Source organism: Acomys russatus, chromosome 14, assembly GCF_903995435.1.
Source record: "Acomys russatus chromosome 14, mAcoRus1.1, whole genome shotgun sequence".
Classification (NCBI taxonomy): Eukaryota; Metazoa; Chordata; class Mammalia; order Rodentia; family Muridae; genus Acomys; species Acomys russatus.
Window position 1 is genome coordinate 50,738,285 of NC_067150.1, and position 22,826 is coordinate 50,761,110.

The 22,826-nt window shown below is 46.2% G+C and overlaps 1 protein-coding gene across 1 annotated transcript; it reads right to left on the reverse strand.

Moving 5' to 3' along the window:
* Positions 1 to 401: 401 nt before the first annotated feature.
* LOC127197915 (transmembrane protein 202-like) lies at positions 402 to 5,587 on the reverse strand. The gene is made up of 5 exons (XM_051155742.1): positions 5,510 to 5,587; positions 5,048 to 5,294; positions 1,939 to 2,088; positions 1,443 to 1,574; positions 402 to 646 (listed from the first exon to the last, which is right to left on the reverse strand). Exons 1-5 carry the CDS (start codon positions 5,585 to 5,587, stop codon positions 402 to 404), a joined length of 852 nt encoding a protein of 283 aa, XP_051011699.1.
* Between the last annotated feature and the right edge of the window lie 17,239 nt (positions 5,588 to 22,826).

Below are 22,826 nucleotides of genomic sequence, written 5' to 3' on the forward strand. Positions count from 1 at the left end.
CCTGCCTCTGCCTCCCGAGTGCTGGGATTAAAGGCCTGTGCCACCACGCCCTGCTTTTATTTTCAAGACCTATTTGTGTGTGTGTGTGTGTGTACCAGAAGAGGTTGCTGTCCATCTCCTCATCTCCACCTGTCCTTTGAGGAGGCTTGTTACGTGGGTGCCATCATTCAGATTCTGAATCCCACGATTGTGCTGCTAGCTCTGTTAATTGCTGAGCCATGACGTTCTCTATAGCAGTCTTATATATTTTGGATCCAATATACACAACAGACATTTCGTTAGCTTTAATGCTACTATGGACACATGATAGCAGAAGGTTTCGTCGTATTAGCACGATCATTTCTCACCTAACGCACCCTCTCTATGTTTGAGGCAGCAGGACTTAGCCTTCCCTGTTCCTGTCACAGTCTTGTACTTGGTGACTTCCCCCCTCTCACATTTGACTGATTTCTCCCTCCCATACTTGGCTGTTTTTCCTCTCTCCAACTTAGAAGCTGCATCTCAGGACTTGGCTTTTCTGCTGTAGCAGGCAGTAGTGTTGGCACTGGACCAAAGTCCAGCCTGGGCCTCTGCTGTGGAATCTGATTGACACTTGGATCGGCAGAATGAGACTGGAAAGTTATGTAATTGAGAAAAGAGATGACCCCTAGAGGAGGAAAAAAATTGAGATGTAGTTTAACAGGCAGATCATCTTTGTTTGTTTGTTTGTTTGTTTGTTTTTGGAGACAGGGTTTCTCTGTGTAACAACAGCCTTGGCTGTCCTGGACTCACTTTGTAAACCAGACTGGCCTCGAACTAACAAAGTTCCGCCTGTCTCTGCCTCCCCGAGTGCTGGGATTACAGATGTGCAGTCTTTTAGCTTTTAAAAGTTGTATTCATCTTTTCAAATTCAGTCTTAAAAGACCTCTTTTCAAAAGCCAGGCACGATGGTGTACGCCTTTATTCCCAGCACACGGGAGACAGAGGCAGTTGGATCTCTGTGAGTTGGAGGCCAGCCTGGTCTACAAAGAGAGTCCAGGACAGCCAGAACTACACAGAGAAACCCTGTCTCAAAAAACCAAAAAGGAAAAAGAAAAAGAAACCTCTTTACAGTACATTCTCCCCACCCCCTACCCCCTCCAGTTATTTTATCCTCCAGTGACTGTGCTGCCTTAGACTATTCCGGTCTTGTTAGAATAAAGCTTGACTCCCTCGGATTTCAATAATGGCGCTATTGTTTTCTGTGTACCCTTAAGCAAATGACTTAACCCATCCACACCTCATTTTGTGAGAGAACAAGTTACTAATTCTAGGCTTTTGATTGTCAAATCTCTGCCCACCACACCACACTGCCTCTCCACATAAAAACCTGCCATGTGTCTATTTCATCTCCATTCTACCTCCTGCTACACAAGGGATTTTCCGTTCCCTCCTTCTAAGCGCAGAGCAGGGGGCTGACTCACCAGCACAGAAGTATAAGACGTCACTGCACCAGTTAAGATAATAGGCCCACAGGAGCTCTGACTCCATGGCACTCTTTGTGTACCATTCAACCTGGGCCAGAAACAGGTTGAGGCAGAGGAGCAAGCAGACAGCTGGGACCAGAAGAAAAGATGTCACATTTTATCAGTGTCTTCCGTCAGCCTTGGCTGCCAACCACTCCACTTCCCTCCCCCCCCCCCACCCCAGCTCCTCCTTCATTCGCAGGGATTATATCCTTGGCAGAGATCAAAGGATTTTAAAACTTGGGTATTAGCCAAGATATGAGAAAGGAGACATCCTCTTCCTTGGGGGGGTAAGCCAGGTGGAGGCGTGCTCTATGCAATAAGAGAGGGCAGGGAGCTGGCTGCTGAGTGTGATGGTAAAGGAAAGGAAAGGTAGGAAAGAGTGTGGAAGCCCCCAGAGGCGCTCAGTTCCTTTGACTGTTTTACCTTGGTGTATTGCCTTGCCAGTCCCTACCTGAGCAGAAGCTGAGGATGGCCATCTTCAGATCCAACTCAGAGGACGCGATTCTCTCTGCAGGGTGGCAAGAGTTGAAGAGCAAGCCAAGGCCAGCAAGCGCGCACAGGATCGAGATGATGAACAGGGCCCTGGAGCAGTGGAGATAATCTCCAAGTGGAAGAGGAAAGGCTTGGTCAGTCCTCACAGAAAGCTGGAGGGCCAGCCACAGTGAGGGGCACACACTTGTCATAATAATAAATAAATCCTTTTTTAGAAAATTAAAAAGAACCTTTAAAAAACACAAAGCTAAACAAAACAAAGGATTCTACAAAAGGATTCTAAGATGTGCCTCATGGGGCTGGAGACATGGCTGAGCAGTTAAGAGCATGTACCGCTCCAACAAAGGCTAAACTTTGGTTCCCAGCACCTATGCACAGCTCATAACCATCTGAAAGGCCAGATCCAGGAGATCCAACATCCTTCCCGGACTCGGCAAGCATCTCCCCTCATCTGTACACACCCCCACCCACACATGCTTAATTAAAATTTTACCTTAAAAAAAAAAAGATCTGCCTCATAAATTTCATTTTGTTCTCTACAGCCTGCTCCTTATGATAAAAATAATCAGAAGCCTAACCATGGCAGTGAATTCCTTTGTGGCCTCCAACAAGCTGGTCAGATTAAAAAGAGAATAACTTAAAAGTGGCTTGTTTTCTAAAGACTGAGACTGAGCATCCGTGTAACCTCGAGAAGCTTCAGGAAGCCCTGGGACCTAGTTTGTTTTTGTTTTTGTTTTTTTTAAACAGCATTTGGCTCTTGATACTCCAAGTGCTCAAGTGCTCTATTAATCCTTGCCTGTAGCTATCTGAATACAGACAGCTAAGGGAACCGGAGACAAAGGAGCCTGGGCCAAGTTGGAGCTATTTGGTTATTACGCTTGGAAATGTCAATTTCCTCTTTTGCTTGTGTGAACTGACGAGCTGGATATCACTGTTTGGCACCGACACACTAATAAACAGGAAAACCTGGACTATAGAGATAAAACAAAACATAAACAAAGATGAGTGTCAACTGGAGTTGGTGCGACTGGTTTGGCTGTCTCTGTCGGAGAGCCCAGTCTTGAGTCCTGTCACGCCCTCTGCACTGCCTGCTCTTGGCAGTTTATGGCATTCTTCCTTATATTTTAAAAAGTTCACCCTTTAAGCTTACACTAGTTCACATGATTTCTCTCTCTTCTCTCTCTCTCTCTCTCTCTCTCTCTCTCTCTGTGTGTGTGTGTGTGTGTGTGTGTGTGTGTGTGTGTGTGTATTGTAGGTAGGGCAGCAAGATGACTCAGTAAGTAAAGGCACTTGATGCAAAGCCTAACAACCTGGGTTGGATTCCTGGGACTCACAGGGTAGAAGGAAAAAACCAACTCCAGAAAGTTGTGCTCTGACCTCCCCAAGTGTGCTGTGACATATGCATACCCATACATACACAAAAATAATTAACACAGAGATGTTAAAACACACACACACACACACACACTCACACACACACACACACACACACAGTTGGGGATTTAGCTCAATGGTAGAGCACTTGCCTAGCAAGTGTAAGGCCCTGGGTTCGGTCCTCAGCTCTGGAAGAAAACACACACACACACACACATTGGTGTTTGAAACAGGTCTGGCTATGTAACCCAGGCTGGTCTCAGATTCGCGATCTTCCTCCTCAGTCTCCTAAGGGAGAAGATTACAGGCATGTACCACCATGCTTAGCATAGCTTTTTTATTTTTTATTATTTTTTTTTCTGAGACAATATCACATGACACTTTTTCTTTTTGAGATAAAGTCTTGTGTATCCTAGGCCTTCTCAAACTTAATTCTGATCATGCTGTCCCTGCTTTCTGAGTGCTGGGATTATAGCCAGGTGCCACTACACCTGGCTTATGTTTTGTGCATGGTAGGCAAATGGTAGGCAAGCATTCAGCTTACTTAGCCACACCCTAGCCCTCCACATTCTCTGTGGGGGTGAGGTTGAGACAGGGTCACTCTATGTAGCTCTGGCTGTCCTGGAACTCACTCTGTAGACCAAGCTGGCCTCGAACGCACAGAGATCTGCCTGCCTCTGCCTCCCGAGGGCTGGGATTAAAGATGTGCAACACTACGCCCAGAACACTCCATTTTTCTTTTCCTTTTGCAGAACTGGGGCCTGGTGATGTCATTCTGCTGCCTATGTTCAAATACCAGAGGCATATTCCAAAACTGAGGTTAATATTCAAAAGATGGCCAGGTGTGGTGGTGCATTCCTTTAATCCCAGCACTTGGGAGGCAGAGGCAGGTGGATCTCTGTGAGTTCGAGGCCAGCCTGGTCTACAAAGCAAGTCCAGGACAGCTAAGATAACATAGAAAAACCCTGTGCCTATGCCATTACAGTCCATTCTTAACTCAAAATTTTACAGCAAGACTTTTTTGTAGTGCTGCGGACAGATCCCAGGGCCTTGTATATGGCAGGTGAATACTCTACTAGTGAGCTTCGTCCCCAGCTCTGATTTCAGCTTCAGAAGGGCAGCAAGCTTAGCTGACAAAGTTTCAATACTCTTAGGACCTCCAGTTCAAGAAGGGCCCACCTATCCATGCCAATAAGAAGCCTTAATCTAGCAGAAGTGGTCCAAATTTTTAAAAATCAGTTCACCTGTATCCAAACCTGTTCCAAACTGTTCCATGGTAGCATCTTATAAATATCAAAAGAATTTCACCCAAAGAATACTACCAGCTTCTTTTGTTTGTTTGTTTTTTGAGACAGGTTTTCTCTGTGTAGCCTTGGCTGTCCTGGACTCGCTTTGTAGACCAGGCTGGCCTCAAACTCACAGCGATCCACCTGCCTCTGCCTCCCGGCCTGAATACTACTAGCTTTTAATCAATCATTTGGGACAGGAATCAACCCAGGATAGGAAAGAGGATATATATATGTGTGTGTGTGTGTGTGTGTGTGTGTGTGTGTGTGTGTGTGTGTGTGTAAATAGACAGTCATATTCACAACTTATCTCCAATCCAAAGATCTTGAAGGAAGAAAGGCAAAGCACAATGTGGCAGAAAGCTCTGGAACTGTGGGGCCTGTGACACTGATTTTCATGACACTCACAGGGTGGCTTGGGTATGTGGCTCCAGCACAGCTCATGGCTGCATAGAGTCCAGAGTCCTGCGTTGAGCTCAAGGCCGTTGTTGGTCACCAGGAACTGCACCCAGCTCAGTGGGGATGTGCAGATCAGCAGCAGCAGGCTGAAGCCAGAGAGGCTGCCACAGAACATCCGGGTGTAGGTGTAAGCCTGATCCACATACTGCTGTCGCTTCTGGGGTGACATTGACTGTTTGTTGGTAGGAACAGTAGGCTACAAGGATGAGGGAAATATTGTCCAGGATGCTAACCTCAGGTCCCTGAAGTCTCCTCGCGCGCTCTCCTCCAATACCCCCACGTGGCTTTGATTTGCAGGCCTCTTCCCTTATCACTTTTTAAAAGTCAGAGTGTCTCAGGTGGTCTTTTCTGCCTAGCTCTGTCCTCAGGTGAAGCCCTCTTCCTCCCCTCTGACCTACATTGTCTCCTCACCCGTTGGTATTTCCGGTCCCCTTTTATTTTGGAGACATCAGGGCTGTAGAAGGTCATGATTTGTTCCTTCCTCTCCATCTTGGCAGGCAGTTCACTGTCTAACTGCCACGGAATTTGTCTCAACGCCTCCTCACACATGCCAGGAGAACCCTTGGTATAGATCCTGTCTCTCTTTCATTTTTTTCTGTCTTAGAACATGAAAAAAAACCCAAAACAAACAAACAAAAAACACCAGGAAGAAAGTGTGTGTGTGTTTGTGTGTGTGTGTGTGCGCGCGCGCGCGCGCTCGTGCACATGCATGCATGTGATGGGTGTTTGGGGCATATATCATTTTTAAAGGATTTTTTTTTTTTTTTTTTTTTTGGTTTTTCGAGACAGGGTCTCTCTGTGTAGCCTTCGCCATCCTGGACTCACTTTGTAGACCAGGCTGGCCTCGAACTCACAGCGATCCGCCTGCCTCTGCCTCCCGAGTGCTGGGATTATTTAAAGGAATTTTTAAATTTTATTAATTTATTCAGATTACATCTCAATTGTTATCCCTTCATTTGTCTCCTCCTGTTCCTCCCTCCTTCACCCTATTTCCCTCCCCTAGGTCTGTGACTGAGGGGGACCTCCTCCCCCATTATATGGTCACAGCCTATCAGGTCTCATCTTGGTAGCCTGCTTATCCTTTCTCTGAGTGACACCAGGCCTCCCCAGCAAGGGGAAGTGGTCAAATATGGGACACCAGAGTTCATGTCAGAGTCAGACTCTGCTCTGCACACAACTGTGGAGAATGTCCTGTCCATTGGCTAGATCTGAGTAGGGGTTCAATGTTTATTGCATGTATTGTCCTTGCTTGGTGCAGTAGTTTGAGCAGATGCCCCTGGGTCCAGATCTGCCCGTCATAATGTTCTTTTTGTAGGTTTCTAGGACCCTCTGGATCCTTCTATTTCCCCATTCTCCCATATTTCTCTCACCTAGAGTCCCAATAGGATGTCCTCACATCTATCTCACTCTCCTGGTAATGAAGACTTTCATAGGACATCCTTTTTGGGCCAGGCCTTAAGGTCAACAATTAATAAATGGGACCTCATGAGACTGAGAAGCTTCTGTAAGGCAGAAGACACTGTTAACAGAACAAAGCAACAGCCTACAGACTATGAAAAGATCTTCACCAACCCTACATCTGACAAAGGTCTAATATCCAAAATATATAAAGAACTCAAGAAATTCTCAACAGAGGAATATCGAATGGCTGAGAAACACTTAAAGAAATGCTCAACCTCCGTAGTCATCAGGGAAATGCAAATCAAAACAACTCTGAGATTCCATCTTACATCCATCAGAATGGCTAAGATCAAAAATTCAAGTGACAGCACATGCTGGCAAGGATGTGGAGAGAGAGGAACACTCTTTCATTGCTGGTGGGAATGCAAACTAGTACAACCACTTTGGAAATCTATCTGGCACTTTCTCAGAAAACTGAGAATAGGCCTACCTGAAGACCCAGCTATTCCACTCCTTGGAATATACCCAGAAGATGCTCTACCACATAACAAGGACATGTGCTCAACCATGTTCATAGCAGCCTTATTCGTAATCGCCAGAACATGGAAACAACCTAAATGTCCCTCAGTTGAAGAATGGATAAAGAAACTGTGGTACATTTACACTATGGAATACTACTCAGCTATTAAAAACAAGGAAATGCCGAAATTTGTGAACAAATGGATGGAACTAGAAATGATCATATTGAGTGAGTTAACCCAGAAGCAAAAAGACTCACATGGTATATACTCACTTATAATTGGAGGGTCTATTCTTTGCCTTTACATGTGTTCTGGGACTCTAACTGGGGTCGCCAGGCTTGTACAAAGAGCCTTTAAACTGCTGAGGCATCTCTTTGTCCTCTCCTTTCCTCTCTTCCACATCTTCTGTTCATGTAAGAACACTCAACCACGGACACACTGCTGATAGGGCTATTATAATGCCAGTTAACTATTGCAGTGAACACTAAAATCTGCTGTGCTAAAAGTGATAATGCAGCTGGGCGTGGTGGCTCTCACCTTTAGTCCCAGCACTCGGGAGGCAGAGGCAGGCGGATCGCTGTGAGTTCGAGGCCAGCCTGGTCTACAAAGCGAGTCCAGGACAGGCAAGGCTACACAGAGAAACCCTGTTATAACACTTCAAGAGACTGAGGCGGCACTAGGCTCTATATGAAACTCGGGACTTCCTCTGGCCCACATCAGCCCAGCCGATGCCCTAGCAACTCTAGTCTCTTTAAACAACTGTCTACATCTGATCCTATCCCCTCACTTCCTAAGAACTCAAAATCCAAGGTGCAGTGCAGACAGTATTTCTGTTTCTCAGACTGAGCATGGATTCCCAATCAATACTCAGCCACGTCACTGGCTCTTGCTTTGCACACATTCAAACACTGGTTCCTAATCTGTGTGTGTGGTGGTATTTGTGTGTGGACATGTATCTACATGTGCGTACATATGTGTGTAGGTACACGTGTACACATGCATATGGAAGCCATAGGTTGACAAGAATTATCTCCCTCAATCACACCACACCTTATTTATTTATTTATTTATTTATTTATTTATTTATTTATTTTGGGGGGGCAGGGTCTCTCACTAAACATGGAGCTTGCCAGTATGGCTGGACTGGGCAGCAAGGCCCAGGGAGACTCATATCTCCACCTCCGCAGCACTGGAATTACAGATGCACACCGCTGATCCAGGCTTTGTAAGAGAGTATTGGGGATGGAACTCAGGTCCATTGTGTGACATGCATTTCTTTCTTCCAAGGTTTTATTTTATTTCTGATGATATGTATGTGTGTTTGAGTAACGCGTAATGCCAGTGCAGGTGTCTGCTGAGACCAAAAGGAAAGTGTTACATCTCCTGTGAGCAGCCTGCTGGGGATGCTGGGAATCGAACACAGGTCCTCTGGAAGAGCAGCCGGAGGGCTTCTTTTATAAGTGAGCCATCTCCCCAGCTCCTCTGATGTAACACAGGCTGGCTTCAAAATTCACGGTCCACCTGAATCGGCTCCTTCAGCATTTGGCCTACTAGCAGGAACCAACACAGCCAGCCAGGCTTTCCTTCTGCCAAAGTCCTATTTAACGTTCCAGGCAGTAGCTCAATGCCTGGAAGCAGAGTAGTGAGTGATGAGTGACTGGGTGACGAACAGATGTTTTAGACAACTTGCAGAGGTTGGTACAGAGGAAAGAATGTGGTACATTCACAGAGGAGAAACAGAGAAGAGGTACACATGCTATATTTTAGAGGATTTCCCAGGCACTCAACATGGAGGACATTTGGGGTGAAGAGATGACCCGGCAGGAAGCCATGAAGCGTCTGAGATCCTCAGGACACTAGCAGTATGATTCTACTATGGTATTAAACAACGGCTGCAACTAAGTGTGGCAGCTCACACCTGTTATTTCAGCACTGTGAAGTCACAAGAATGACGCACACCCAGGAGTCTCAAGCCAGTCTGGGTTACAGGGTAAGTTCTAGGCCAGCCTATGCTACAGAGGAAATTCCAGGCTGACCTGGAAAGAGAGAGAAATGCTGTGGTGGTGGTGGTGATGAAGGCAGCACACGCCTTTAATCCCAGCACTTGGGAGGCAGAGTCAGGAGGATTCGTTGTGAGTTCAAGGCCAGCCTCGTCTACATAAGTGAGTCCAGGACAGCCAAGGCTACACAGAGAAACCCTGTCTCAAAAAATGAAGACAAACCAAAAACAAAACATCATAAATTGCATGCCACAACTAGATGGCTAGAGTCTATTGCCTAAAGACACTTTAGTTGTAAGACATAGGACATTGAGACTTTAAGCAGGACCTGACCTCTAGATTTCCATCCTTCTGGCTAGCTTTCTTAGAGCCAGGTACTATACAGGTTGCTGGAAGAGCAAAAGGCATCAACCATCTGACCCAGCACTAGATCCTGAGTCTTGCATGAGCATCCTTGCAGCCCCTTTGCTGTCTTTTTGTTTTTTTCTAGACAGGGTTTCTCTGTGTAGCCTTGGCTGTCCTGGACTGCAATTTGTAGACCAGGCTGCCCTCGAACTCAACAGCGATCGACCTGCCTCTGCCTCCTGAGTGCTGGGATTACAGATGTGCGCCACCACTGCCAGGCCCTCTGTGCTGTCTTTTCAAGCTTGTTTGAATACAGTCTTGGCACAAGCCACACTGAGCCAGATGAAATACTAATATTGGTGGAAAAACTGTTACCCTTGGGATCCCTTCACTACTGGCATTAAACAAAAACACCACCAAGCAGATGATGTTGATGTAATGTGGGCTACCAGGCCATTTTTGAGCAGTGACTAATTTCTTGAATAATGTAACACTCTAGCCATTAAAGGAACAGGTTCGCACCATCCAATCCTCAGGCCTACTCTGAGCACTACCCCAAAGAGCAGGAGACTAGCTGAGAACTTGCTGGGGTGTCAGATTTACAAATATGTAAATCTGATGGCTATGTATGTTGTCATTTAACATTAATTCAAACCATTGTCATTATTGTTATTTTGGGGGGGGGCAATTTTCAAGACAGGATTTCTCTGTGTAGCCTTGGCTGTCCTGGAACTCTCTACAAAGAGTTGTAGACAAAGCTGGCCTCGAACTCAGAGAGATCCGCCTGCCTTTGCCTCCCGAGTGCTGGGATTAAAGGCGTGCACTGCCACCTCCCATCACTGAGTAACATTTTTTTCACTCTGAAAAACACAGATTTAAAAAACAGTTATAAGACCCAGGCTTGGTGGCGCACACCTTTAATCCCAGCCCTCTGGGAGGCAGAGGCAGGCGGATCTCTGTGAGTTCCAGGCCAGCCTGGTCTACAAAGCAAGTTCAGGACAGGTAAGGCTACACAGAGAATCCTTGTCTTGAAAAACCAAACCAAAAAAAACAAAAACAAAACAGAATTTCGGTTCAGCAGATGGCAGCACCAACAGAGTAAACAGGCAGTCTACAGAGCACAGAAGACATGACTTACAGTGCGCACATCTAACTCAGGACTCACTGCCAGGATCTGGAACGAGTCTTTCAGGCTGAAGAGACCACTCAGCAGTTAGACACGTGTACTGTTCTTGCACCAGACAGCTCACAACTGCCTGTAACTCCAGCTCCAGGGAATCTGACACTCCCTTCTGGCCACAAGTACCTGCACACACATGCACATACACACAGACACAAATAAATCAATAAATAAGTCTTAAATTAAAAAAATAATCTTTAGGGCTGGAGAGATGGCTCAGCGGTTAAGAGCACTGTCTGCTCCTCCCGAAGTCCTGAGTTCAATTCCCAGTAACCACATGGTGGCTCACAACCATATATAATGTAATTTGATGCCGTCTTCTGGCCTGTGGGTGTATATGCAGGCAGAGCATTGTATACATAATAATAAATAAATTAAAAAAATAATCTTTAGCTGGGCATAGTGGCCCATGCATGTGATCTTACCACATGGGGGAGGCAGAGGCAGAGGCAGAGGCAGAGGCAGAGGCAGGTGGATCTCTGTAAATTCGAGGCCAGCTTGCTCTACAAAGCAAGTCCAGGGCAGCCAAGGGTACACAGAGAAACCCAGTCACAAAAACCAAAAATAATATGTAAATAATTATTTTACCACGCACGGTGGCACATGCCTTTAATACCAACACCCAGGAGGAAGAGGCCAGCAGATCTATGAGTTCAAAGTCAGCCTGGCTTACATAATAAGTTCCAGGCCAGTCTAGAAAGCATCGTGAGCCTGGCCTGGCATGGTGGCTCAGCTGACGAAGCACCTGCTATGAAAGCGTGGAAACCTGAATGTGGATCCTGACACTCACTTCAAAATGCCAGGGGTGCTGGCATCTGCTTGTGATGTCAGCTAGGGGAGAAAACCCAGAAATTCCTGGGCTTCACTGGGCTGCCAACCCAGCCTACCAGGCAAGCTCCAAGACGGAAAGAGAGAGAGAGAGAGAGCCTGACTAAAAAGCAGAGGTCAGCGGCAGCAGGGCGGTGGTGGTGCATGCTTTTAGTCCCAACACTCTGGAGACAGAGGCAGGAGGATCGCTGCGAGTTCAAGGCCAGCCTGGTCTACAAACAGAGTTTCAGGACAGCCACGCCTACACCGAGAAACCCTGTCTCAAAAAAAAAAAAAAAAACAAAGAAAGAAAAAAAGAAAAGGTCAGTGCTAACAGAACAGCATCTCTGGTTGACCCCTGACCTCCACATGCATGTACATACATACACATCTGCACATACAGGAACTCACACAAGAGTTTATCTCTAGGCTTTAGCTAATTTCAATGATATTTCCGGTGCTGAGGCTTGGGTCCTAAAGCTAGGTATAAGACTTTTCTTTTTGTTTTTTTTTTTTTTTTTCATACAGTGTAGCCTTGGCTGTCCTAGACTCACTTTGCAGACCAGGCTGGCCTCGAACTCACAGCGATCCGCCTGCCTATGCCTCCCAAGGGCTGGGATTAAAGGCGTGCGTCACCATGCCTGGTTCTCCTTACTTGTTCTTTCTGAGCTCTGGGATGGCTGGCTCATCGCAGCTGTTCTGGCTCAAATGCCTCTCCTAGCTGATGTCTTCAATCTGGCTTCTCTCTGGGCCCAGAATTGCTCTGTTTGACCTCAAACTAACTCAGCCATCTGTTCTAATCATCTTGGTTCTTCTCATTTTCCAGCTTATTCCATCTTCACCTGAGTTTTCTCTCTCTCTCTCTCTCTCTCTCTCTCTCTGCAACCCATCTCTCTATAACTGTCCTGGTAAAAACTGCCTCGTCTCCCAAGTAGCTTCCCTTCCTCCCTCTTCTCATGAGAGTTGGGTGTATCCTATATACTCAAATCGTCTCTGATTCATCGCCTTTTCTGTCACTCAATTAGACACCACTTTCAAACATGGAGGCTTCCTTCTACAAGCTAACTTTTACCTTTGTTTGGGATTGAAGGCCTGTGCCACCACACCTGGACCTAAGCTTCTTTTACCTGATACTTGCTCTATACCAGACTGGTCTTGAACTCAGATCAGTTTGTCTCTGTCTCCTGACTAAAGGCGTGTTTGTATTCCAGCCAGATCACACAGACCTAGAAAGTCTTTGGATGTGATCTCTTGCCAGACAGCTATGTTCTGAATTAACATTCCTCTATAATATCGTGATGATTGAATTAAAAAAAAAAAACATATTGTTTCTATCATAAAGAAGTAATGAAGCCGGGCGGTGGTGGCGCACGCCTTTAATCCCAGTACTCGAGAGGCAGAGGCAGGCGGATCGCTGTGAGTTCGAGGCCAGCCTGGTCTACAAAGTGAGTCCAGGACAGCCAAGGCTACACAGAGAAACCCTGTCTCGAAAAACTAAAAAAAAAAAAAAAGAAGAAGTAATGGGGGGAGCTGGAGAGATGGCTCAGAGGTTAAGAGCACTGTCTGCTCTTCCAGAGGTCCTGAGTTCAATTCCCAGCAACCACATGGTGGCTCACAACAGTCTGTAATACAATCCGATGCCCTCTTCTGGTGTGCGTGAAGACAGCGTACTCATACACATAAATAATAAAATATGTTTTAAAAAAAAAGAAGTAATGGGATGGAGAGATGGCTCAGTGGTTAAGAGCACTGCCTGCTCTTCCAAAAGACTTGGGTTCAATTTCCAGCACCCACATGGCAGCTCACAACTGTCTGTAACTCCAAGATCTGACACCCCTACACCAATGCACATAAATTAAAATTAAATAAAAAAAAAAGAAGTGACGTCACCAGGTCTCATATAGCCCAGGTGAGCCTTAAACAGGATATGTAGCCAAAGATGAACTTAACTTCTTTTTAAAAATGTTAACACAAGACGAGTGTGGTGGCGCACGCCTTTAATCCAGCACTTGAGAGGCAGAGGCAATCGGATTGGATCGCTTGAGTTCGAGGCCAGCCTGATTTACAAAGTGAGTCCAGGAACAGCCAAGGCTAACAGAGAGAGAAACCCTGTCTGGCCTCAAACAAAGAGAAAACAATTCTTGAATGGGTGCCAAAGAGATCAGAATAATTTAAAAAGGGGATATAGAAACAGGGTGTGGTGGCTCACACCTGTAATCCCAGCATTCAGGAGACAGAGGTAGGTGGATCTCTTTGAGTTTGAGGCTAGCATGGTCTACAAAGAGAGTCCAAGACAGCCAGAGATACACAGAGAAAGCCTGACTTGGAAAACCAAAGGGTGAGAGGGTGTGGAGAGTGGTGCCTGGGCTACTAGTCAAGGAAGGGAGGTAAGATGGGAGAACCCCGGCAGGGGGCAAGGGGAGGAAGATAAAGAATAATGGGGGAAGCTTCCAAGACTAGCTAGAAAATCCCAGTGAGCAACCAGGCCGGGATTGAATGATTTCCTACAATCAGTCCCTGTGGTTCTGTTTCCCGCGCCGCCACACCCTCTTGGTGGTTAAGGGAGGTGTGGTTCATGTGGTTGAGTGCAACTTCAGCTGCACAGGAAATGCTGGCAATGATTCCCTCAGGGCCTTAGCCTGAGGATGAAAAGAAGAACTACAGTTCCCGAGACAAAAGAACAAAACCCCAGACAGCTAAATCTGAAAAGCCAAGGAGTGTGCCGCAGGCCTGGATTCAGCATTCAGGGTCCCGAGGCAGGAGGATTTCATGTTTCAGGCCAGCTTTGGCTACGTAGTAAAATAAGATCCTCTGTTTAGGAAGGCAGGAAGGAAGGAAGGAAGGGAAGAAGGAAGGAAGGAAGGACTGAAGAACTGGCTCAGTAGTTAAGAGCACTGGCTCTCTTCCAGGAGACTTGAGCTTGGCCATGTTGGATGTCTCAGAATGCATGTAACTCCAGTTCCAGGGGATCCCACACACCCTCTTCTGGCCTCCAAGGCCACCTGTATTCATATGGGCATACACATACATACATAATTTTTAAATGTTTAATATTTAAAAGATAGAAAAAGGGCTGAAGAGATGGCTCAGAGGTTAACAGCACTGACTGCTCTTCCAGAGGTCCTGAGTTCAATTCCCAGCAACCACATGATGCCTCACAACCATCTATTATGAGATCTGGTGCCCTCTTCCTACATGCAGGTGTACGTGCAGGCAGAGCACTGTATACATAATAAATAAATACATCGTCAAAAATGTTTTCTTTAAAGATAGAAAGACATAAGAAGGAGCCAGGCGTGGTGGCGCACGTCTGTGGTCCCAGCACTTGGGAGGGAGAAGCAGGTGGGTCACTGTGAGTTCGAGGCCAGCCTGGTCTATAAAGCTAGTCTAGAACAGCCAAGGCTACACAGAGAAACCTTGTCTCAAAAAATTAAAAAAAAAAAAAAAAAAAAAAAATATATATATATATATATATATGAAGGAAGACAAAAGGAAGATGAAATTAAACTATACAGGTGGCACATATTTACATGGTAAAAACTTTTTTAAACACATGAAAGGATCTATGCCCCTCCCTGCCATGCTTAGCCTCTTGATAGCCCCCTCCAGAAGCAGTCAGCATTACCAGTCACGCACCGCTGCTCCAGGAGACTGCATAGGCAGAGAAACAGATGGACCATGTGTTCCCTCCTTTGAGGAACATTTTCTTAGTAAAGCCTGCCAGGTGTCCTGGGCTTTCTTACTGTTACTGCGAGAGTGCTTCAGTCAGTGCCAGCCCGGCCAGATGCCTGCTCAATGCACCTTCACAAAGAGGCTGAGGGCGTCCCCCCATGTCATCTGATGGCATTGTCAGGTTTCCAAGGCTGCTCTTGAGTCACTTATCTTTTCATTTTTCATTTGTCGTAAAAATAGAGGGCATTGCTAGGCATGCTATGGCAGTGCACACATTTAATCCCAACACCGGGGAAACAGGGGTAAGGGGAGCTCTATGAGTTCAAGGCCAGCCTGGTCTATGTAGTACGTTTCAGTCCAGCTACAGCTACATAGTGAGACTGCATCTCAAAACAAACAAAAAACTAAGACCACAAAACAAAATCTAAATAAACAGAAACAAAAATGAAGATTTTTTTTTACTTACTTTTGATTCACAGTTGATATTTTACAGTATCTCATGATCCAAGAACCATCTGGAACACATTTTTAAAAAAAACTGAATAGAACCTTCGAGTCTGAAGATATTAATTATATACACATATATATATACATGCATACATAGATATGTAGCCATTATCATATGAATGAAGACACTAGGACTTTTGTTATGAGTGTCTGAGACCAGAGGTGTCAGATCTCCCTGGAGCTAGAACCACATAGGTTTTTGAGCCACCAAATATGGCTGCTAGGAATCAAACCATAGGAATCGAACCTGGGTCCTCTGCAAGGGCACTAAGCAGTCTTAATTGTTGAACTGTCACCCCAGCCCTGAGCCTAGGGCTTTTCAGAAACCTGATGTGTGAATTCATAGAAAGAATTCATAGCAGCTCAGGTCTGCTCTATGGACTTGCATTATCACTAACACTGTAATGGTTAATCTCATGTTGCTAGTGGTGCTTTTCTTTGTTAAGTGCATCTAACCAACTTCCAATCAGTGGAAAGGTGCAGTCAGGTAGAAAGTATATAAGTAGAGATATCTGCCCACTTGATGCTTAAAGGAAACATCAAGCCAGGCCACAGTCACAATGGCCACTACTAGTAGAACCATAAAATCAAATAAGGTTGTCCAAGCTAGTCCTGCTGAGTCATAGCACTAATCACCTAGGAGCTGCCATCTGGCAGCGGCGGTAGCAAAGGTCTAATTAGCCAGGGTGATCGCCATGGAGTTTCAGCTGTGTTGCCATTAAAAAGCACAGAGTTATTTCAAGACGAACTGGCAGAGATCGGTCTTAGAAGCATTTCTTCCGATGACAGTCATTATCAGAAGTTGAGATAACCCGTCTTTAAATACATTGCCACGCGCTTGTAAATCATATCCTTATTTGGGGATCCGTCTGAACAGCCAGGAGGAATGACTAGTGATTCAAAGAAGACAACTAGCTTCTCATTTCTCTACCGAGAAAATAATGTTTTCAAACAGTTCAGCACGATCTTTGCTGCCTGAGGGTGCCCAGTGCTTCTACGTCTACAGAATCCAGCTGCCAGGGCAAACCTCCAAGATGACTCTTAGAAGACTCCAAGCACCTTTGGATATCTGCAAAAGGGGTCGCTATTCCAGTTACGTTTGTTGATTGTCAAAAGTGTCAACATCTAAGCCAGGTGTGATGGCACACACCTGGCTAAGGCAGGTGGATCTCTGTGAGTTGGAGGCCAGCCTTGTCTACAAAGTGAGTCCAGCACAGCCAGGGCCACACAGAGAACCTTGTCTCAAAGACCCCGCCCCCAAAAAAGTGTCAACATCTAGACTGAGCAGTTAAATGCCCACTGAGCAAGCCCGAGGAACAGAGTGCAGATCCCCAGAAACCATGGAAGTGATGGGTAGTTATTGTGGTTCACCTGTAATCCCAGCCTCAGAAGGTTGAAACAAGAGATCCCGAGAGCAAGCTGGCTAGCAAGGCTAGCATATTGATTCTGCATTTGACTAAGGGACCCTGTTTCAACAGAATACAGTGGAAGGGAAACCAGGGATGATTCTGGACATTTTCTTCTGACTCCTACATTCATGCACACCCACACACATGTTCTCTCTCTCTCTCTCTCTCACACACACACACACACACACACACACACAGATTAAGTGCCTTGTTCAACTGTTTTTGGTCTATACAGGAAGGAAGGAACGTCTGTTGAGACAGCCTGCCTTCCAAGGTAGTCTGTCTTGCTGTGGGCAAACAATTTCAGGGAGGAGAAACACGTCACTCCCTACAGTTGCAACAATTTCCTCACTCCCAAGCTCCTGTGTCGCCTCTATAAGGGATCTTGGCCAGCTCTCCTCTTAGCAGATCCCTCAGTTTCCCTCACTGTGAGCACTAATAAACGCTGTCCTATCTGTTGAAGGTCAGACTTAGGCTCTTCTGCCTTCCGCCTATTTACACTGCCTCAGAAATCCAGCAAGACACACACACACACACACACACACACACACACACACACACACCCCAGGCCTGTCACCCAGCATTCAGAAGACTGAGCTGTATACCAACCAACAATGAACATTCTGTCTCAGAAGACAAAACAAGCCAGGTGTGGTTATGCACACCTTTAGTCCCAGCACTGGCTAGGCAGCAGAACTCTGTGGGTTCCTGGCCAGTCCAGGTCAGCCAAGGCTACATAGTGAGACCCTGTCTCAAAATAAACAAACAAATAAAAAAAAAAAAAAGCAAACAAGCGCTTACTTCGGCAGCACATATATTAAAATTGGAATGACACAGTGATTAACATGGCCCCTGCATGGTAGCACACGCCTGTAATCCCAGCACTCAGGAGGCAGAGGCAGGTGGATCTCTATGAGTTCGAGGCCAGCCTGGTCCACAAAGTGAGTCCAGGTCAGCCAGGGCTACACAGAGAAACTCTGGCTCAAAAAACATAAACAAACAAAAGCCCCCTAACTTGATGCAAAGTACTATGGACTATGTTGTGAGTGTGTGAGGATGGTTAAGACATAGCCATGTGCTTCTTGGTGCATGGTGCAGGGACTAAACAATTTATCTAGATAATTGTTATGTCTGATTAGCAGTGGGGAGAGATACAGTGTAGAGATAGACTATGGGTTACAGCAAAGGTACTTGACCTGTCTGGGGGGATGACTGCTGATTTGCCTCACCTTTGCGGGGGTGGTGGTGGTGTTGGGGGTGGGGTGGGGGGGTTGGGGGTGGGGTGGGGTGGAACATCGGGGTCTCCAGGTACCAATCAGGGAGCAGATGTTCCCGAAGCTAGAAAATCAGGGTTTGTCAGAGGGAGGGTACCATCATGCATTTTGGGCAACACGGAGGTCACAAGAGAACAGAGGTCACAGGGAAGCTGAGGCAGCCTGTGAGCAAAGAGGAAAATGGATCAGAAATTGATAGAGGGGCAGAAGGAAGAGAAATGACAGCGGCCAGGTGTTTGCTGTTTTTGGGGGGTTGTTTGTTTTTGTCAACTTTACACAGCTAGGGACATCTGGGAAGAGAGAAAGTCAGTTAGGAAAATGATTCTATCAGCTTGGCCTGTGTGTGAGAGGACCCAGTCCACTGTGGACAGTTCCATCCCTAGGCATGTGGTCCTGGTTATAGAAATAAAAACAAAGCAGGCGGAGCCAGCCACAAGAACCATAGCAGTGGGCAATATTCCTTCATGGTCTCTGCATCGGTTCCTGCCTCCAGCTCTGTCCTGAAGTCCCTCAGTGATGGCCTGTGATGGAAGCTTAGCAAAATAAGTCTTTTTCCTCCTCAGGTTGCTTTTGTTCTCAGTGTTTTTCACAGCAATAGGACACAAGCTAGGACACTTGACTGTAACGTTGGAGTTTGTTCTGACAGTATTATATAGCCAGTAAAAGTTCTGGAGACTGAAGGGCTGGAGAAACGGCTCAGCGGATAAGAACACTTGATATTCTTGCAAAGCACATGGGTTCTGTTTCCAGCAGGCACATTGTGGCTTACTGTGTCCCTAACTACAGTCTGGTGGCCTCGTCTCTCCTCTGTGGTCACCAAGCATGCACACAATGCACTTAGATATATGCAGGGTAAACATTTATACACATTAACAACAACAAAAGAATTCTGGCAGGGTGGTTGGTGGCTTCCAGCACTCCAGAGGCAGAGGCAGGTGTAGCTCTGTGAGTTCGAGGCTGGCCTGGTCTACAGAGTGAGTTCCAGGCCAGCCAAAGCTACACACGATGAAGCCTTGTCTTGAAAGACAAATCAAAACAAAATAAATAATTCTGGAGCCTGAGCCAAGCATGGGGACAAATGTGTGTAATTCTAGCTACTCAAAAGGCAGAGATAGTAGGACCACAGGCACTGTGTTGGCCTGGGCCACATAGATAGACTCTGTCTCAAAAAAAAAAACATTCTAGTGGAGGAAAATGACTCAATCAGATATATAATCTAGAAAAAGACAACTCAGACAATTGTGCAATGAGTTAAATGTTAAAATGAGCCGGGAAGCCAGGTGTGGTGGTGCACGCCTTTAATCTCAGCACTCGGGAGGCAGAGGCAGGCAGATCACTGTGAGTTTGAGGCCAGCCTGGTCTACACAGCGAGTCCAGGACACCCAGGGCTACACAGAGAGACCATGTCTTGGGAAAAAAAAAAAAAAGAGTTCGGAAGGCAGCACACTTAACAGATTTGATCCCTAGAAGCATATAAACTGTATGTTGTGGTGCATGTCACAGAAGTTCAAGGTCACCCTCAGCTACATAGTGTTTTGGAGGCCAACCTTGGCTACATGAATAATAAAATTAGATCATGCAAAGATCTTTTCTTGCTTTCCTCCTTATTTTCATTTCTGACCTCATTCAGTCTATCAAGGCTTAGTCAAGTTATTTTATTTCTCAGAGTCAGTTTTGCATTTATGAGAAAAAAATAAGATAACATTATGGTTATTCGTCATAGGCCAGGCTGGTTTCCAGATCATAGAGCTCCTCCTCTGCCTCCCCCAGTGCTGGCATTAAAGTCCTGAACCACTTTTAATCCCAGCATTTAGGAGTGAGAGGCAGGTGAATCTCTGTGATTTCAAGGCCAGCCTGGTCTACAGCGCTAGTTCCAGGACAGCCAGAGCTACAAAGATAAATACTATCTCAAACAAAACAAAACACCAACAGAAAAATCCTGAACCACAACCCTTCCAGCCTCATGATTTTTTTGTTTTGTTTTTTGAGACAGGGTCTCTTTGTGTAGCCTTGGCTGTCCTGGACTCACTTTGTAGACCAGGCTGGCCTCAAACTCACAGTGATCTGCCTGCCTCTGCCTCTTTTTTTTTTTTTTTCAAGACAAGGTTCCTCTGTGTAGCCTTGGCTGGGATTAGACTCACTCTGTAGCCTAGTGCTGGGATTAAAGCATGCGCCACCACTGCCCGCCTCCACCCTCATGATTAATTTTGATTGTAAACCTTGTGAGATTTTGAACCACTTAGGAGACACACTTCCAGGCCTGCCCATGAGGGCATTTCCAGTTTAACTGAAATGGAAAAAAAAAAAAAAGCCACTCTCTTATTCTTTGTTCTATTTCTATAAAGAGACACCATGACCACAGCAACTCTTACAAAAGAAAGCATTTACCTGGGGGTTTGCTTACACTTTCAGAGGTTTAACTCATTAATCATTGTGACAGGGAGCATGGTGGCAGACATGGGGCTAGAGCCTTAGCTGAGAGCTATAGCCGATCCTCAGGCAGCAGGGAGGGAGGAGAGAGGAGAGAGAAGAGAGACAGAAAGACAGAGACAGGGACAGACTGGGTCTCCCCCTACCCCCCACCCCTAGCCCCATCCCCCCAAACCTCTATCCCCCCAATACCCCCTCACACCCCCCACCCGCCCGCATGGGCATTTAAACCTCAAAGCCCACCCCCAGGGGCACACTTCCTCCAGCCAGGCCACACCTCCAAATTCTTGTAATCCATTCATCCACTTCCACTCTCTGGTGACCAAGCACTCAAATATATGATCCTATTGGGCTATTCTCATTCAAACTGCCACACCCACTCTCAACATAAGCCTGAGAGTCCTAGACAGAAGGAAGAGAAGAAAACAAGCTGAGCATTGCTGTTTATCCTTTTCATCTTCCTGGTTGTGGACACATGTGACTGGCCACCTCATGTCGCTGCTGCTGCTGCTGTGTGCTTTCCCTTGTATGGTGGACAATACCCTCAAGTCAAAATAGACCCCTGCTTCCTAAGTTGCTTTTTTTTTTGTTGGGTGTTTTGTTTTGAGACCTTATTGTCCTGGAACTCACTCCGTAGACCAGGATGGCCTCCAACTCAGAGATCTGCCTGCCTCAACATCTTGAGTGCTGGGATTAAAGATGTGCACCACCACTGCCTGGCTCCTAAACTGTTTTTGTCAGGTGGGTTATCACAACATCAAGACAAGTAACTAACACATATATATCTGTGTGACTCAATAATTCTCCACCTCGGTCTTATTTTTCATCCTGCTTTATGCATTGTTTATTTCCAGCCACATACTGCAGTCCTCTGACGCCACCCGAGACTCTCCATAGACCTATGCTTGGTTTGTCCATATTACTCACACACACACACACACTCATGAAATGTCTGCTCATGTGCCAGGCTGTTCTAGGACCTTGGATCCTTGAGTGAACACGCCGTTGTTTCTTCTTGACCGTTGTGTCTTTCCACGGGCTGCCCTCTTCTCTACACACTGAGTCAGGCTGGGCTTGGCAATCTAACAACACAAGGGCTTCCTTCATGCATTTGCTGGACAAGTACTAGCTGGACACTCCACGCCAGCAGATCCTGGCTTAGGCAGTAAGGACACAATGGTCTCATTCATCATGTGGTCCTGATGGGGACACGAACAAGCCAAGGGACTACAATGAGCCATGTGGAAGTAATGGGGAGGAGGCGGTGCTTCACACAGGTCTTCCCCTCATAGCACACACGGGAAACGGCTATGCTTCCTTGGAGGGTATTAGCCAGGATGCTAGCCTCCTTAAGCCCTGCCACCCCAAGAATGTATTGGGTCATAATTTCATCGTTTATTCTATCACCACAGTGTACTTGCTAATCTGCTGGGGAGGGAGGGAGGGAGAGAGAGAGAGAGAGAGAGAGAGAGAGAGAGAGAGAGAGAGAGAGAGAGAGAGAGAGAGAGAGAGAACAATTCCTATGACCAGCAGAGAGGCAAGAAGGTTCAACATGATTTACTAGGTCAAACTTGAGGAGTCTGCCTCCAGTGGTTTATTTTAGGCATACTTAAGCACAGCACAGTTTGGTGAAAACTTTCCTGGTGATAATTAACTCAACTTCGTGTGCACAACAAAGCACTCATAAATCTCCTTGAGGAACAATGTAAATTAAATACAGATCAGACGTGACTACATCAAAACTCTCTGTAAAGCCCATGGGAGAAAAAGAAGCTCATGTAAAGGTCAGACGTGGCTGGGCATGGTGGCGTGCACCTTTAATCCCAGGACTCAGGATGCAGAGGCAGGCGAATCTCTGTAAGTTCGAGGCCAGCTTGGTCTACAAAGCGAGTCTAGGATAGCCAAGACTACACAGAGAAACCCTGTCTCAAAAAAGAAAAAAGAAAAAAAGAAAAGAAAAACAAGCTCGCATAAGGGTCCCTGGGAGGATCCAGTGTGTGGTCTCAGCCACACAGATAGCACAGAGTACTATCTGATCTCAGTCTTCTGGCAGATAACAGGCTATATGCATCCCTTCCTTTGAAGGGACAATCCTGGATGTGTTTAACATTCCAGGCTCCCTGAGTGTCTTGTGAGCACAAGGCCTTCCATGACTCCTGGGCTAAGTTCTAAAGGATGTGTA